This window comes from Acinonyx jubatus, chromosome F2 (assembly GCF_027475565.1).
Source record: "Acinonyx jubatus isolate Ajub_Pintada_27869175 chromosome F2, VMU_Ajub_asm_v1.0, whole genome shotgun sequence".
Classification (NCBI taxonomy): Eukaryota; Metazoa; Chordata; class Mammalia; order Carnivora; family Felidae; genus Acinonyx; species Acinonyx jubatus.
The window spans coordinates 44,670,438-44,682,531 of record NC_069394.1 but is presented as its reverse complement, the minus strand read 5'-3'; the positions used below and the strand labels follow the sequence as shown (position 1 = coordinate 44,682,531).

The following is a 12,094-nucleotide window of genomic DNA, read 5'->3' as shown; positions in this document are numbered from 1 at the left end:
GAGTTGATCTTAATCACTCATATATACATTACAGTTGGGTGCCACCTCCCTTCACTGATGAAACAGGGGTCTGAAATGGCTTACAAATAGTATTTTTAGAAACACCTTTATTACAACTATTTAAACATTTGACTACATGCATTACAGAATGGGTTTATTCCATTCACTCATATAATACCAGTGTGAATACAGGTTGCAACTAGAGATCTCATAAATATCCTTATTACAAGTGTTCCTAATAACTTCACTATATACATAACAATGAGGATAAGTGGTTACTTTTAAATAAGTTTCATGAGTCACTAATTTATTACACTGCATTAAGTACTGACATAATATCAAGAAATCTTTCATTGCTCATTCAAGAATATTATATCTTATAAATACTTGTGACCATTAATTTCAAACTAATCATATCATTCCTTTAACAAAGGGAAAATAATAATCTAACTCCTGTAATTACTTTGAGGACAAAGACTCTAGAACAAAGCCTGGCACATAATAAGCCTTTAATAAATACTAGTTGAATGAACGAATGAATGAATGAATGAATGTTTATCTCTTACCAGTTAGGTCTCGGACATCCTATTCGCCGAGATGTGTCCTTACAAATGAGGAGACAATTACAAGGGCATCTAACATATTTCTTCCCTGTTGGGGGGTTTTTGATTGGCTAGATAAGGGAAGAAAATGCAAACACAGCAAATTAACCAAAGGACAGATTGCCAAAGCTTGTTTATGTATAAAAAGGAAATGATTCCTTAAAAACGTAGGCTCCCCATAGTGCTATCAAAGTACAGGCTAAGGAAAAGTGCATCATAAGTGGTTTTAAACAGCTCAGATGTTGGCAAGCACTCTATGAAGTCTGGGGGCTGCAGAAATTTAATTGTGAAGGGCGTATTTCAAAGTTCGCTTGCACTGCCCTTTCAAGATGAGAAGAAAATTTAAGTGCACAACAAAAATTGTTTTCCCTTTAAAGTTTTAGGACAAGACAAAGCATCTATCTGTCTCACCAAGTACAAACATTCACTAGTTTCTTGCACCTGTCTGGGAAGAGTGAGCTCATTAAGAATAGTGGGCAAAGAGGAGTGTATGATAAATTTGAACTTGACTGCCTGGAATATAAGAAGTGATCATTTTATTACATCTTTGAACTTAAAAACAAACAACCTGCAATAACTCTTAATGCTAACGTCTTTTTAACTTTACAGTAAATGTAAAAGCAAGAATAAACACCAAAGAAAACAATCCTTTCAACACTAGGACCCAGGCCTGTTAAAGTAAATAACCTATGAAGCAATGGAAGGACTAGAACATCACTCTCCTGGGCATGCCTGCCAAAAATGTACAACCTGAATCCAGTCATGAGGGAATACCAGACAAACCCAAACTGAGGAACATTCTACAAAACATCTTGCCTGTACTTTTTGAAAATATCAAGGCAGTACAAGACAAAGAAAGACTACATTTCAGATTAAGGGAAATTAAAGAGACATGACATCAAATATGACATGCAATTCTGGATTCACTCCTGGACCATGTTTTTTGTTTGTTTGTTTGTTTTCTAATGGAACCATTGAGCAAATATGAGTTAGGTCAAAAGATCAGATAACAGCATTGTGTTAATGTTAATTTCCTACATTTGATAACTGTACTATGATTGTATAAGTGACAGTCCTTTTTTTTTTTTTTTTTTTTTTTTTAAGGAAATTCACACTAAAATATTTAGGAGTAGAGGGGCCTCTGGGTGGCTCAGTCAGCTAAGCGTCCAGCTTCGGCTCAGGTCATGATCTTGCAGTTTGTAAGTTCAAGCCCCGCGTCGGGCTCTGTGCTGACAGTTCGGAGCCTGGAGCCTGCTTCTGATTTTGTGTCTCCCTATCTCTCTGCTCCTCTCCTGTTCACGCTCTGTGTCTCTCTCTCTCTCTCAAAAATAACTAAACACTAAAAAAAATTTTTTTAATGTTTAGGGATAGAAAAGCCCCATGTCTGCAATTACCTTAAAAGGTTCTTAAAAGAAAGAAAGAAAAAGAAAGAAAGAAAGAAAGAAAGAAAGAAAGAAAGAAAGAAAGAAAGAAAGGAAGAAAGAAAAGATTATTTATTTAAAGAGAGAAAGTGAATGTGACAAAATATTAACCCATTTGGGGAATGTGGGTACAGAATGTGTGGCAATTCTCTGTACATAATATGTACTATTATTTCTGTAACATAATTTCAAATCTGTGACATATTTCAAACAAAGATTTAAAAATTTAAGGAAACAACCTTGTTAGAAATATATAAAAATTAACAATAAGTCATCAATAATTTATTAAGCTATATTACAGATAAAATCTGAAAATCTGAATATCCCAAAGTTATAAACATCCAGAATGTGTTACCATTCAATCTAAAATATCAAGAAAACCAGGGGTGCCTGGGTGGTTCAGTCAGTTAAGCATCCAAATTCAGCTCAGGTCATAATCTCATGGTTTGTGAGTTCGAGCCCCATGTCAGGCTCTGCGCTGACCGCTCAGAACCTGGAGCCTGCTTCCGATTCTGTGTCTCCCCTTGTCTCTGCCCCTCCCCATGCTCATGTTCTGCCTCTCTCTGTTTCTCAATAATATATAAACATTAAAAAAATTTAAATATCAAGAAAACCAGAACTTGGGTTAATTTATCTATACATCCAAATTCTACCATTAAATAAACGTGTACTTGGCAAATGACAAGTTTTTCTTAAAATTTTTTTAATGTTTATTTTTTGAGAGAGAGAGATAGAGCGTGAACAAAGGAGGAGCAGAGAGGGGGGAGACACAGAGAGAGGGAGATCTGAAGTAGGTTCCAGGCTCTGAGCTGTCACGACAGCACAGAACCCAATGCAGGGCTCGAACTCAAGGACCGCAAGATCATGACCTGAGCTGAAGTTGGCCACTTAACTGACTGAGCCACCCAAAGGCCCCTACCAGGTTTTTTTATATTTTATTCCCACCTTACCTGTAGACCCCAGTTCCCTCGTTTACAAAACAAGGCAACTGAATTAGACAATTTTAAGCACTAGTCCTTAGTGCCAGCTCATGGCTTGTCATGTCTGATCTGCTGGGAAACGGGGGTGACACTGTCCTGATGCATAAGTTTTAGAATTCTTACTTAGCAAAATGAACTTGTATGTGCCAGATGCAGTGCTGGGCACTTTGCCCCTGTAATCCCAAGAGCAACCCTATTAGGTAGGTATTATTATTTTATCACTCTACATGAGGAAACCACAGTGTGGAAAAGATAAATCCCAAGGATAGATAGCTCTCAAGTGGCAGAGCTAGGATTCAAACCCCAGTCCCTCTAGTCCGTCAGCCTCCAGATCTCAGACTCCTTAATCAATCACTCAGCCAATTAGTTCCGCTCTTCCTCCAGGACTTCTCAACTTTTCCATTACCTTGCCCTAGAAATTGCTTCTCCCTTAGCTTTAAATTCTGTATTCTCTAAGTCTTGTTAAAATTTGTCCGTATTTTCTCTCCTCCCACTTTCTACTTCCTTTCCCAATTCTAGCTACCGAAAGAAGGACTTATGTTAGCCTGGTTTTGTTTTGTTGTTTCATTTTTTGAATCTCCTCAGAAATATCAGGTTCCTATCAGAGGTGGCTGCCCAGGAGAACAGACACACTGATACCCTGTTTTAGGTGACATGAGGAGAATGAACCACAGTGAAACTGAGCAGGGGATAGTGATAGTGAATAGAAGGAGTGCCTCTGTTGGACTCTGGTCCGTTTGTCTGTTCTTTTTAACCTAGAATTTCTCCAGAGAAGCTGCTGGCTGCCTAATACCTCTTCATTCATAAATTTAAGATCAAGTTACATTGCCAACATTGGGAAGTCATCTCTTAAAGCACTCCTCACACACATTTTCCCCTCCTTTTCCTCCCCTGTAGTATGACTGACTCCACACAAGGCAATCTAATTAGATACTACTCATTTTCTCCAGGATACTGACAATTATTTACATTACTTAACAGGAGCAATAATGATACAAAAATGTCAGCACGATTTTCCTTATGTCCAGAAGTAGTTTATTTGTACCCAAATCCTACTGTTCTGGTATCATGAACTCCTCACTTCTAAGTAGCCAGACTGAGGCTGTTGACGAAACCCATAGTCTGCTCTGTTTACTTCCAAGGGTAAATATAAAGCTCTAAAACTTTTTTTCTACTCATTAAAGAACAAAAGTTTGTGTCAGTGGTAGCATAGGAGAAAAAAATCAACAGGAACATCGAATCCAAAGAAATCTTTAAGGTACTGGTATTTTTTTTAATTGCCATCTATGTCTAACAACTCTTAATTTGGTTGCTAACTCTAAAAGCAGCACGAATGAGGCTGATGGCTAAGTTTGCTAATGGGTGTTTAACTTAAAAAGGAAATAGCAGGTTTTGTAGGCATCACCTCTATTTACACAATAAAGTTTATCCCCAAATGATGTCCCTTATGAAAATATATATTTACAATGAAACATATTGCTTCAAGCCTTAAGGTTTTATTTTATGACTTTTCTATAAAACACATAATGCCCAGTGTGCGTGTTTTATGGTTTACAGAGACACGGTAATCTCTGGCTGACTTTTTTTCAGACTTTTCTAAAAAGGAAAAATATGCAAGTACCAACAATTAAATTAATATTTAATTGCAAACTTTGAGAGAGATTGAAATTTTATTTTTTAGTATAACTTATTGTCAAATTGGATTCCATACAACACCCAGGGCTCATCCCAACAAAGATTGAAATTTTAAAAATAAAGCCTAACCATGAAAGTAGGAATCTATTTAATCTAACCAGTATACACTTTGTCAGTTCGTTACTTGAAAGTTTCAGAATTGTACTTAAAATTTAGTTGCCTTTCTCAAGGTTCATTAAAAAAAAAAAAAAACAACAATATACCCTTCAAGTTTTTTGAACGTTTCACTAAATTACTATCAAGCAAGTAGAATAAAATATCAAGCTATTTATAAACACTTTGGCACAGATATTGATACTACATGCATAATCTTAAACCCAGAAAAACCATACAAACATCCTACAGACATAGAGCAAATTTAAATAATTTTCCACATAGTAAGTACAAAGTCCACATGTGAAGTGAACCTTGGTGTATGTATGTGTGTATGTATATATATATATATATATATATATATATATATATATATATACATACATATATATATATATATATATCCTCATTTTTTTGAAAATCAAAATGGATTTAGTTGTGACGTGGATAGACACTGAGGACAATTGTAAACATCTGTAGAGGGTCAGTCTCATGTTAGAAAGTAAAGAGCCAGATGGCATTATGCTTAAATTCACCATGAAATTTTCATAATGGAATTAACCTTAAATACCTGGGCACATCTTTGTATGATAAAAGAGGAGTAGAGAGAAGAAAGAAAGGATGAGAAAATATGGTTGTATCTCTATCCAGTGCACGTCTACCTTTAAGTAACATTAGTGGAATACTTCCTTTAGACAGAAGATGTCAGACAATAATTTATGCTTTATTAATGGAAACCCCCACTTACCGTAGCTTCATTGCAAACTGTGCACTTAACCACATGCTGGTGAAGCTTGCCATCCAAGTTGATGAGAGACTGGCACACGCGGCAGTTAATTACTGGAATACCAGTGGCATCAGGACTGGCGATGGCTGTATATGGAGGGGGGAGTTCCGCTGGAAAGAGCATCAGTCACTGAATCAGGGCCAATGGTATTATGAAGGGTTTGAGCATATAAGCAATAGAAGTAAAGCAGAAACTATCAAAAATGTCCTTACTCTTGTATTTATGTTTTTAAAGCTAGCCACCTTATCCTGGTTTCTGAGCGCAAACACACATGGGCCTACATTGTGAAGGGGAAGAATTCTTAACTCCAATAAAATCCAAATCATGCTTGCCTTGGTCTATCCAAACGATCCAGTTTTCTTTTACTAACCTATACTCAACATACCCACTCTGTTCCCTCATAAGTCACAGAGCTTGTAATAGGAAAGGGATGATTCATGCCTAAAGTAAGAATCTTACAACTAATGATCTGATTACCAAGAAAGAGAAATAGTCAATGAGAGAAAGGTTTAAAATCACTTATGCATACACATAAACTATGCAGTTGCCATGCAGTGTTTATAAAGGGACCACTATACAACTGCTGGCTGTGACAAGAACAAAGTAATTTTGGTGGCAGTTTAAGGAGACACAAAAGTGAACCTAGGAAAACTGAACTTATCAACATGGAACAAAGCCAGTTGGAATGGAACAATGCTAATTTCAGACACAAAACAAAAATAAAAATACACTTAACATTTTTTTATCTCAAATTTTTAACGTTAAAAACGGGGCGCCTGGGTGGCTCAGTCAGTTAAGTGTCCGACTTCGGCTCAGGTCATGATCTCATAGTTGGTTCATGGGTTCAAGCCCTGCGTCAGGCTCTGTGCTAACAGTCCAGAGCCCGGAGCCTGTTTCAGATTCTGTGTCTCCCTCTCTCTCTGCCTCTCATCTGCTCATGCTCTGCCTCTCTCTCAAAAATATATAAACATTAAAAAAAATTGTTTTAAATAAAAAAAAAATCTAGGAAATGAGCTTACGTATTTATGGGTAAAAAATACATCTGGAACTTAGTTTAAATGCCCTAAGAAAAAAATGGGTTAATAGATGAAACAAGATTAGCAAAATGTTGATAATGAGTAAAAATATAGTAACATAGAAGGTCATTTTGGTCTATCTACTTTTGTGTGTGTTTGAAAATTCCCAGAATACGTGCACACACACATACCACACACACACACACACACACACACACACACACACACACACAGTTTAAGAGTCTTAAGATTGCCTGATTGGGTAAAGGGTAGAAGTATATATTTGTTGTAGAAATTTAAGAAAAAGAATATAGATATACTACTCTGGAATGAGATTTCTAAAGGGACTGCCTAACCCCACTCTGTAGCTGCCTCAATTATAGGCATAGGAGGCCCTTTTAAGGAAAGGTAGTATCTTAGGACATCTAGAAAGGCCTACACCTCAACACACGATTCATGTTTGAAGCCCCACTAAAGAGATCTGATATTTCAAGAGGCTTCTGTGATACTATAAAATACAATCGCAAAAGCTAATCATGAAAAGAGCCATTTTTGAAGTAGAGATTTCTACCCACTGAATTAGATTCTGAACTCTGTGGTATTTTTAAAGCATAGCACACTATGGTATGTTTAAAATCCACATATCACCACCTGGCATCCTTGAGGTTTATCATATAGATGTTTTTTAACTAGCAAATGACTAGCAATAAGTGTTATTCATTTAAAGGATTCATAAAAAGCTGAATTTCTGCAGCAGTCAAGGCTCTGGAAAGGGCCACTTTGAAATGACAACACGTTTCTGGAAGGCTTATGCCAGAACACCGCCAAATACTGAACTTGAAAAGAAGCTATAGATGTCTTACATTATAAAAATAGCTTTAAATCTTTGAAAGAATTTGAGGTTGATCCAGAGTGACTTATAAGGTATTAATCAAGAAAAAAAATGGGTTAAAGGAACAATGAGTCAAACATACACGTCGCAGCCCTCGCAATTTGCAGAGTCTTTTATCGGCTTTCAATAAAGAAGATATTGTCCTGGGAAACTGAATACATACCTCGCTAGAAATGCTAGACAAACTGCCTGGTGCTTAACAATAAATATTGTTCTTCATAATTATTAGCATTATTATTAAAAGCAATTTCCTCTCTTGCCTTTTTCTTGAGTTTATAAAGTCACATGAAGCAGTTCTACCATGATTTCCGGTCTCCATCTTACGCAGTATGACAGAAAAGAACTTCAAAGACAAGAAAATTTCACAGAGGAAACAAGTGTACTGAGGGTGAGGGAGGCAGCTGCACACTGCCAGCAAAGCCCACCTACTCCAATAGGGCAAAGGCTTCGCTCAAAGGAATCTAAAAATCCCAATAGGGGACCTTAAAAAAGCATTTAAAGTACATCACGGTCAACAAACCCCTGTGGCTGTTTTCGCTGAGATTTGTACTACGTAATTTTTAACCTGTTGAAAACAGAAAGCTTCCAATTATGACAAAAAATATGCTTGAATCTTTTGGAGGCTTGAGAAGTAGAAGGAGAGGAAAAGAAGAACAAGTGAGGATCAGAAATTTAAGATGGGAGAGGCTTTAAGCTCCATGAGGACAGAGGCATATCTGGCTTGTCCGGGACTGATCCACCAGCACCTGCACAGTGCCTGGTCTAGGATAGATGCTCGCTGAATATTCACTGTGCGGACAGATGGATGGATGGATGGATGGACGAGTGAATCACTGAAATTTATGAGACACATCTATTTCTCTTGGGAAAACAACACTAAGTATATTACTGCTGCTCTCCTTGAAGAGGACCTGGGGTGCTAACACATGAATAAGCTTCACTAAAAAAAGGGTCTCTTCTACACAGGATACCCTCCAAATCATCTACTGACAGAGGTGAGGTAGTCAGGGGCCATTGGCCTGGCCCACCGGCCAGATGGAATCAATCCAAGAGATCAATAGAACGACAGATGCTGCAGCCTAATTGCTCCACAAAACAGTGCTTCCCGGCTTATTGTCTCAATCTTCTGTCCCTGACCTCAGCCCTAAGCTGACATAGAGATATGTCTTGTACTTTGGCCCCAAGAAAACCTTCACCTCCAACTCCATCTCCTTTTGTAAGGGACTTTTTTTTAAATTTTTTTTAATGTTTATTTATTTCCGAGACAGAGAGAGACAGAGCATGAGTCGGAGAGGGGCACAGAGAGAGGGAGACAGAATCTGAAGCAGGCTCCAGGCTCTGAGCTGTCAGCACAGAGCCTGACGCGGGGCTCGAACTCACAAACCGTGAGATCATGACCTGAGCCGAAGTCGGACACTCAACCGACTGAGCCACCCAGGCGCCCCAAGGGACTTTTAACTCCAGAGATAAGTTCCACAGTTAGTAAACCCGTAGTAATTGGCAATGTAGATTGTTTGTCCTCTTTTCACTTTAAAAGTCAAGAGATGACAACTATCATACCTATTTCAAATTTCTGCCCTGGATAAAAAGTCCACTGTAATCTCAGAACTCAGGATCACTAGATATTGAGAGTCACAAAAAGTCTTCATTGTGGAAGAGTCTTGTTACTTATTTGCTGTTAAGTTTATTTATTTTTGAGAGAGAGAGAGAGAGAGAGAGAGAGAGAGAACACAAGCAGGGGAAGAGCAGAGAGAGAAAGAGGCAGACAGAATTCGAAGCGCCTCCAGGCTTTGAGCTGTCAGCACAGAGTCCGATGTGGGGCTCGAACCCACGAACCGGGAGATCATGACCTAAGCCAAAGTCAGACACTCAACCAACTAAGCCACCCAGGCACACAGAAGAGTCTTACTACTTAAACAACGGTCATTTTCTCTATGGGGTTTGCCTAAGTGAAAGATCTTTTTTTTCCCTTCCATGTGAACAGTATTTGTTAGACCAGTAGTCCCCAATCCTGAAAACTCTCTCAAAGTTCCAGAGTTGTACCATGTTAGAAAATCAAGCAATATTAGGAATTACACTGTCTAATTTCTTCATCTCATGGGAGAGAAAACTGCAGCCTAGAGATTCTAACTTTTGAATAGATTTTTATACAGCCTTCAGAAAAGTCAGGAGCGGACTTCTCTCCCAGAGGTTTCTCCAAGGTAACAGTTGTCTCTTTCGCTCAATCATTTCATACAGGCAGAAAACGAAAGAACTACTGAGGATTCCGTAGAAACACCTAGACAAGAATCAGATCTGAGCTAAAGAGGAAGTAGAGAAGGAGAGGGAAGACAGGGAAAATAAAAAAATAGCACAGAGTATGAAAAAGAATCCATTCATGGTAATAAAAACTTCATAGAAAAACTGAGACTCTTAAGAGAGACGACATCAAAGAATATGGATCACAAGGCACATGTGATGGTCTTCCTGAAACACTCCAAAGGAACCATTATTATTCTGTAAACCCACCGGATGAGCAAGAAAAATATAAAGGATCAAGCCTGGCTGGTTTTTTCCCCTCCTTAGGATCCTTGGGGAGAATATGCATCAGGGAGGGCGTGAGCCTGGCTGGTATGGGTTATCTCTGCTTCTGGGGTAAAATCTCTCCAGTCCAGTTCAGCACCCAGAAAGGGAAGACCAGCTTGTGTTCCTCCCCTCTGTGAAACCAAAGGAATAAAACTATTCCGGGAGACTCTTGGGTTCTTGCAGAGCCATGGATCCATTTGGCTGAAGTCAGAATGGAAGGTAAATGTGCTACTTATTAGGTTACTGACTCTTTGCTCCAAATCTCCCCTTCTCTGCTTTGTCATGCTGGCGCTGGAACTCTGCAAACCACAGCGTGGTTTTGCCAGCTGGCTGCAGGCTGTATTCTGTAAACAGGAGGCGATAAAGGAAGCCTAGATGGTTGGAGGAAGAAGGGACTTGCAGCCCTTTCCTCGGGGGCATGAAGTCTTTCTCCAGAGCTCAGAGGCATCAGCTCCAGCTGGCCCGTGTCTCTCAGAAGTCCTGTTTCATTTCTGCAGGACCCCGCCTCGAAATTATTACATCTTACTAATTCCAATCCCTTCCCACTGTTCTCTCAGCCCTAGACTCTGTGGTAGGTATTTCCCACGTTCGATGCCTACTTGACATCTCAGAATAGTATTTTCACAACTTCATACCTAATTCAGAATTAAAAATCCATACCTAATTATATTCTCTTCTGTGGTGTCTCTCTTCAGCTATTCATGCCAAGAATAATCCCAGGAAACTGACCCTCAAAAATGGGATTGAAGAAATGGTTTGGTCCTGCCTTGGGCTCAAAAGCAGTGTTGAGCTCCTCTACCAGTGGGACACGGTATGATACTAATTGGTGGCTTACAGTGGCATCCTGATGAATCAGATTATCCCTGAAGATGACTGTGATGTTTGTGGCTCCTTCAGTTGACCATTATGGCCGTAACAACTACTATATGGATTGTGATGTGGGATGGATTCCCCTGAATACATTGGGAGCCTTTACAGAAAGAAAACGAGCAGCTCAGGTCTTGAAACTCTCAGCTCAAGTCATGGTCGGAGCACTTCTATCGTAGCCCTGAAAGTATCACCTGTTTCTAATTGTCACAGGGCTTATACTGCTGGAAATCAAACACAAATTTAATTGTGTAGACTGCAAAATTAGAACACCACATGAATTCACAGCCTTACCAAGCTGTCACGTGAAAGCTGGGGCATTGACTGCAAAGGAGTGGACCTCGGAAACACGGAATGGGCCATCTGGTTGTCGCCAAACAGAGCTGAGAATATGAATCCCTGAGTTACTGTGAGCCTCCCTGGTGAGTGGAAAGCAACTCTTCCTCCGAGTCTGAAGAGATGAGCCTTCCTTGACAGGAACACTGCCCCAACCTCCCCTGAAGTAGTTGTCTCACAAGTGGACAGTCATTCTCCTGAAGATGCATTCTCATCTGTTGTTGTCTCAAGACACGTAACGAAGCTCAGATCTCAACATGTTCCAGGAGGTACAAGTAGAAAGCGTGACTCAGGAAGAAGCAGCCTATACATCAAGAGACTTGCAAGGTTTTGAAAATATATACTGCCAGAAACTTGGAGAATATGTGTGGGGGGAAATCCTAAGGGTGTTAAACCAAAGAGGATGGAATATAACACTGAGCTGAGCCAAATTTAATCATACGGGTGTGCTCGTCAGATGTTCTGGGTTCCATGTTTGTTTTAAGGCTGCAAGTAGCTCTCTATCAGTTTACTTGTCTGTTGGTGAGACTTGGCCTTACCTTTCATGGCACTGTGGTGTCAGAACATCCCTAGCATGGTGCAGGAGAAGAATCAAAAGCTTAGGGAGCTAGGAAGTTGGGGTGAATTTATCATAAGAAATGTGCATGCCCACACCTACTACATCAGTTTGCTTATTTTCTAAGTCGAACTGCTCCTCCGGGGAAATCCTAGTGTTGTGACTGCGGACGTGTGATAGGAAGCCCCGCTGTAAGTTGTGATGCCAGACAAAGTCAAGAGGCCTTCAGCAATACCCAGGAGAAAAGTAGCAGCCAGTCAGGCACTCTACAGTGGGTTCCCAGG

At 39.4% G+C, this 12,094-nt stretch overlaps 1 protein-coding gene across 3 annotated transcripts in view; it reads right to left on the bottom strand.

Moving 5' to 3' along the window:
* The window catches only part of PIP4P2 (phosphatidylinositol-4,5-bisphosphate 4-phosphatase 2), a 55,492-nt gene that overhangs the window by 29,988 nt on the left and 13,410 nt on the right, over positions 1 to 12,094 (bottom strand). For all 3 annotated transcript variants that reach the window (XM_015082869.3, XM_027064255.2, XM_015082868.3), the window contains 2 exons: positions 5,540 to 5,688; positions 567 to 673 (listed from right to left, as the gene is read on the bottom strand). In XM_015082869.3, the coding sequence (XP_014938355.1) occupies positions 567 to 673; positions 5,540 to 5,688 (256 nt within the window). The remainder of the gene's footprint in view (positions 1 to 566; positions 674 to 5,539; positions 5,689 to 12,094) is intronic.